At 31.0% G+C, this 5,894-nt stretch overlaps 1 protein-coding gene across 1 annotated transcript; it reads left to right on the forward strand.

Annotated features, from left to right (window-relative positions):
* Positions 1-1,762: 1,762 nt before the first annotated feature.
* HB-3 (homeobox-3) lies at positions 1,763-5,159 on the forward strand. The gene is made up of 5 exons (XM_079018968.1): positions 1,763-2,147; positions 2,544-2,915; positions 3,341-4,147; positions 4,572-4,810; positions 4,964-5,159. Exons 2-5 carry the CDS (start codon positions 2,777-2,779, stop codon positions 4,967-4,969), a joined length of 1,191 nt encoding a protein of 396 aa, XP_078875094.1. The 5' UTR covers positions 1,763-2,147; positions 2,544-2,776; the 3' UTR covers positions 4,970-5,159.
* The last annotated feature ends 735 nt before the right edge of the window (positions 5,160-5,894 follow it).

Raw genomic sequence — 5,894 nt, forward strand, 5'->3', positions numbered from 1 at the left:
TTCTTTCTAAACTATAGTTCATTTTGCCACACCCATATCCTTTGCCATTCTCAAACCAATTAAGAAACAACGACCTAGAAATATGAGAAAATGACTTACCGTGATAATTATCTTTGTTGTTCTGTTCACATTTATGAAAGTTTTTTATTTTTGTAGATATTTGGCTATTTAACTTGTTATCTGTATTCACATATTATTATTGTCGCCGGCTATAACAGGTGAAAATAGTAATATGTGAACAGATTAACAAGTTAAATGTTTAAATGTGTAAAAAAAAATTGGCTAAGTGTGAATAAAACGAACAGTTAATTATTCTGATAAGTCGTTTTTCCCACTTTAATAGCGAGTTTATTTTTCATACTTTTTTTATATTATTTTTTCAAACATTATTTTTAAAATATCCATAATTTTTGTAAATATTAATTAAATATTTATCAATTTTAAACTCTACTTTTTAATTAATAAATAAAATTTTCTTTTGTGAAATATTTTATATAGCCTCGTATATTTTTTTTCTTTTGTTTTTAAACATATACAATATTTTTAAAGTAATAGTATCTAGCAGTAAAATTAAATATATTAAATATTTAACAATAACTATAGAGGGTAATTTAAAAAAAAATGTTACTTAACAAATAAAAAGATAAAAAAATATGTATAATGTAAATGACTTTAAATTATTCCAACTTTTTAATTAGAATTTTATATACTTTTAATTTTTTTTAATACAACGTTTTAAACTAGTATTTAGCGAAATTATTTTAAAATGATATAAAAAATATTAAATTGTCATAAAAAAATCTTTAAAACGCTTTAAAAATGTTGTATAAGAAAGTTTAGAAGTAAATGTAAAAAAGTTATAAAAAAAATTGTATGAAAATGTAAAAAAAAAAAAAAAAAAAGGTAAAAACTTGTAAGAAAAATTTTAAAAATTTATAAAATATTTGGTTTAAAAGCATTTGTATTAAAATTAATTGAAAGTATAGAAAAAGTTTAAAAAAAAAAGTTATAAAAAAATTTAAAACATTGTATTTTAAAAATCTATAGGAAAAAGAATATCATAAAAATGGGGTAAGAAATTATTAAAAAATCTTAGGAAATATATAAACAAAAATTCTTATATTTAGACAATTTTTTTTCTACATATTTAACCATTTAACATGTTTAACAAGTTAAATTTTTAAAAATATATATAAAAAAATAAGATTACCTCAACATGGATAAAACAAAAAGACCTTCAAGTCATTTGCACTCGAAATATTCATCATTTTTTTTCATTAGTATGGACAGTTGATCTATGTTTCTTACTTTCTTACAATTGATTGGTGAGAAAAAACCCACTTAGCTATGCTTAGGAGTACGATGTCTAAAATATATTTAAAAAAAATACAATTATGGGTTCGTATTTTATCTTTCAAAAGATTTACATAATCGAATTCATTCAAGAATAAATCAAAACATTTAGACTGTCTTAAAAGTTTGTGAAGTTTCAAGAATAATCAAATTCACTTTTACATCCATGTTAGAAACAAAAGTGAAAATTAACCCATGCCGGAAGAAATATGCAAACGGAAATAAATTTCCCTCGAGTCAATCCAATTCAATCCATGAATAACCCCTCTTAATTATTACTTTGCCCGAAATAACCCAAACTCGCAATAAATCCTCCACCACCACTTTTGCACTCAAACCCTACCATGCCTTATTGACTTTCAAATACCCCTATTTATTCTTTGCCACCAACACCAACCTTTTTCCTTAGAATATGTGCAACACGAAGAAAACAATTTAACTCCTCTTTTCTCTCTCTCTCTCTCTCTCTCTCTCTCTCTCTCTCTCTCTCTCTCTCTCTCTCTCTCTCTCTCTCTCTCTCTCTCTCTCTCTCTCTCTCTCTCTCTCTCTCTCTCTCTCTCTCACACACACACACACACACATATTAATACACTCTCTGCAACCTCACAAGATCACTGAAAGAAACCCTTCCACAATGCAAATGAGGAAAAATCATCAGAAGATGATTAAGATGTGAAAACAAAGAGAACGTCATGCGAAAAACAACCCCACACTTTTCCTCTCTTTCTCTCTCTTGGAAGCCCTTGACTCTTGATATTAATAACCTTTCGCTGTCTTCTGTGATAAAAAATCTAGTAAGAGCACAAGTACCCCTTCGGTTCTTCCTTTATTGTTGTCTTTATTTTCCTTTGTGTGGGAACCCTCTTTGCATTAAAAAGCCCATTACCTTTTTTCGTTTTTATCTTGTTAATAGAATATGATTATATAAAAACCGCATAAATGTTTTGGGGTATGGGTCTATGGGGATTAGGGATGGTAGTACTACTCTCTTTGTATCCCTTACATTTGTTTTTACATGTTCTAATGGATGCACAGGAGATTCTTGTTTATGGGTTTATTTTCATTTTCTAATTATTAAATATGTATATATATGTTATGTATGCTTGTACATGTGTGTCCATCTTAATATCTCTTATTTATATTTTATTTAATTTGGAGTTGCTATTAATTGAAACTGAACTGAAATGCAGGGGTAGGTGAGGAGTCTATGGCTATAAGAAGAGATGTTTTGTTTGCCTAGTCCTTTCATTCTTCTTCACTAAACCAAAAAGAGAGCCAGAAAGCAGAAAGAACAAAGTAGCAACGCAAAATATATCACTTTTTTGTCTCTGACTTGACTTGAGACTTGAGAGTGTGCTACAATTATCACTCATCATCAATCATTCATATACAGTCATATATATATATATAACTAGTATTTCAGATGGCTTCATCAAATAGACACTGGCCTAGTATGTTCAAATCCAAACCCACCTGCAACACTCATCATCACCACCAATGGCAATCTCACGACTCCAACAATCTCCTTTCTTCTCCCTGTCTCAGATCTCCTTACACCTCCGGTAATTACGTCCGTTTTACCCACTTTTAACGTCACTTCGTATGCTTCCTCTTTCCTACTCGATACAAAGTAAAACCACTTTCGACACAAGATTGGATAACAATTATTAAATATGTTTTTTTCGTTCTTCCGTTTTCTAATCATTCGTGAGATTTCAAGATATTTCACGAAGTCGGTGCGACTGTTATCGTTTCTGTGTGTGTGTGTGTGAAAAGAACTGAGGTTTTGTGTAAGCTTTGTATACCTTCTCTTTTATTGATCGGTGCAAGATCCTGAAAATCATGAACGGGTGTTGAGTTTATGCGTCATTGTTCCCAATTCGTTAGGCATATAACCATGAAAAAAGTTATGATGATGTATACGTTACAAATCCAATTTTTTTTTTTTTTATATTATAGTTAATAGTAAAAATGTTAACAATGGCAGGATGCGAGGAGAGAAGCCCGGAACCGAAGCCAAGATGGAACCCAAAACCTGAACAAATCCGAATCCTTGAATCCATTTTCAACTCCGGAATGGTGAATCCTCCGAGGGACGAAATCAGAAAAATCCGAGCGCAGCTTCAAGAATATGGACAAGTTGGTGATGCGAACGTCTTTTACTGGTTCCAAAACCGGAAATCTAGAAGCAAACACAAGAGTCGAAATCTCCAAAAAACCCAAAACCACCAATCTTTTCCGGTTTCTGCTGCCACCACAAAGGTGGCAACCACCTCGTCGTCCTCTTCATCGGAAAAGTCATCCTCCAAGTCAATCGAGTTTCTTCTCAACTCCCCTACAGCTTCAGTAAACCAACAACCACACGCCTACTTTAGCGGTGGAGGGACGGGTTACCACCACCAACACCATAGCGAATTCTCGCAAGAACCCTTCTTTTTCACCACAGCTCAACAACCACCACCGCCGCAACCACCTATCGCCACCACTGCCAGTTTCACACAAGGGTTTTCTTTCTCGGAGTTGGGAAATGCGATTAATCAAGATCATCACCATGGAAATCTTGATCAGACTGTTGGGAGTAGCTCTGGGATGTTGCTAACTGATTTAATGATGATGACTCGCCAAAATGGTATCTCAAAGAATAATACTAACAAAGGTGTTGAAGAAGAGAAAATGGTGAAAATGTCAACGTATAATTTTACTCAACCTTCAGCTCCTGCTTCCATTGTAACTCCAAATCATCCTCCTACTACTACTACTACTACAGTTCCATCAACAGTAAATGATATCCGAGGTACACCTTTATTTGTTTCTTTTTCTTCTTCTTAAGCTTATTAATAACGTTCATATCGACATTGATTTATCTTTAGGTTTAAACAATAAACGTTAAGAACTGTGTAGATTTTACATCAAACATTAAAGCTATTATAATATATTATATAACATTACAGTAATAAAAAATTCCAAGACTAGCTGAAACCCATAAAATGATCAGTGTGTGTAAGTGCAAATGTTTATGTAATTAATACTTTTACTTTTCTAAAATTTTAAAAGATTCAATCTTTTTTATACAAGGGATTTGATAGTTAGTTAGTTACATTCTCAAGTGTTAACTAACATTGTAGTTGATATATGCATGCATATGGATTTTGTTAAAGCTAAGCATATAAGTGATGGCATGAAGTAGTGAGTTAATGGTTGAATGTTATGAGGTGTAGGTTTGGAGGAACCAAGTAATGAGAAATCAACGGTGTTCATCAATGACGTAGCATTTGAGGTAGCATCTGGTCCGTTTAATGTGAGGGAGGCGTTTGGTGATGATGCGGTGTTGATACACTCTTATGGACAGCCAGTGGTGACAAACGAGTGGGGGGTAACTCTTCAGTCTCTTCAGCATGGTGCATTTTATTACTTGGTGCGCTCATTCTCGTATGATCAATCAAGCACCATAGACATGGTATATATATACATACTTTCCATCGACATCTCATCATAGAAACCCTATTTTTGCGAATATTTTGTCTTTCAATTATGTGCTACTTTACATTTACTTGGTGCGCTCATTGTCATATGATCAATCGTATGCTAATATGTTCGTGGATGGTTGCAGATTTAAAAGAGATGTAGAAAGAGAAGAGATGGTGAAAGAGTTATTTTTCTTCTTCAAGTGCTTTGAAATAGTAGGTGTCTTTGAATTTCAACTTATATCTAGAAAATATGTAAGGAGTTGTAATGTGGTCACTTGTCACTGCAAAAACTATGTTTAGTTTGCATTTTAAGCTTTATATAATGTTGGTGTTATTTTCTTATAAGGATATTTTCTACTTTAATGTCATCGTATACAAGTAATAAACTATTTGTTTTAAGAACATCATTGTTTTAAAAGGATATCATGATTAAATTATTTGTTTTTTTTTTTTTTTATCACGAAATGCTATTAAAATTTTAAGCATTGTTTTAAAAGGATATCATAATTTAATTATTTGTTTTTTATCACAAAATGCCATTAAAATGATATTTTGTGAAAACAAAGTTTCAGTTAGCCAACTGCCTTTGACAAAACAGGAAGTCACTAATTAAGTTCATAAAATTTTGTTTCGTTGGGATTGTAATTTAGAAAATCTAGCAATTAATATTGATATATTTCTGCCTATAATACCCATTAATTTCTTTCATATTGATATATAAACAGATAACAACCTTAGGCACTTCTTTTGAGGACAAAAGAGTCTGGCTTAAAAGTATTATGGTGTATATTGATAACAATATTAGGCACTTGTTTTGAGTATCAAAGAGTCTTTTGGCTTAAAGATATTAAGGTGTATATGTAGGAAATGTTTGATTTCCTTAGTGGTTGTTGTTCCATTTAAATTAATAATTTTTAAACTAATTTATCATAAAATTATTGAAAGTATTTTAAATAAATGATAAGCATCATAAAAAATAATAAATTATTTTTATAATGAATTTATGAGTATCAAATAATAAATATCATATCATTTTATTTAAATACGCATGATTTCAATAAACGGAACCCGTGA

The sequence above is a fragment of the Lactuca serriola genome, chromosome 1 (assembly GCF_051521515.1).
Source record: "Lactuca serriola cultivar US96UC23 chromosome 1, Lser_US96UC23_V15, whole genome shotgun sequence".
NCBI lineage: Eukaryota > Viridiplantae > Streptophyta > Magnoliopsida > Asterales > Asteraceae > Lactuca > Lactuca serriola.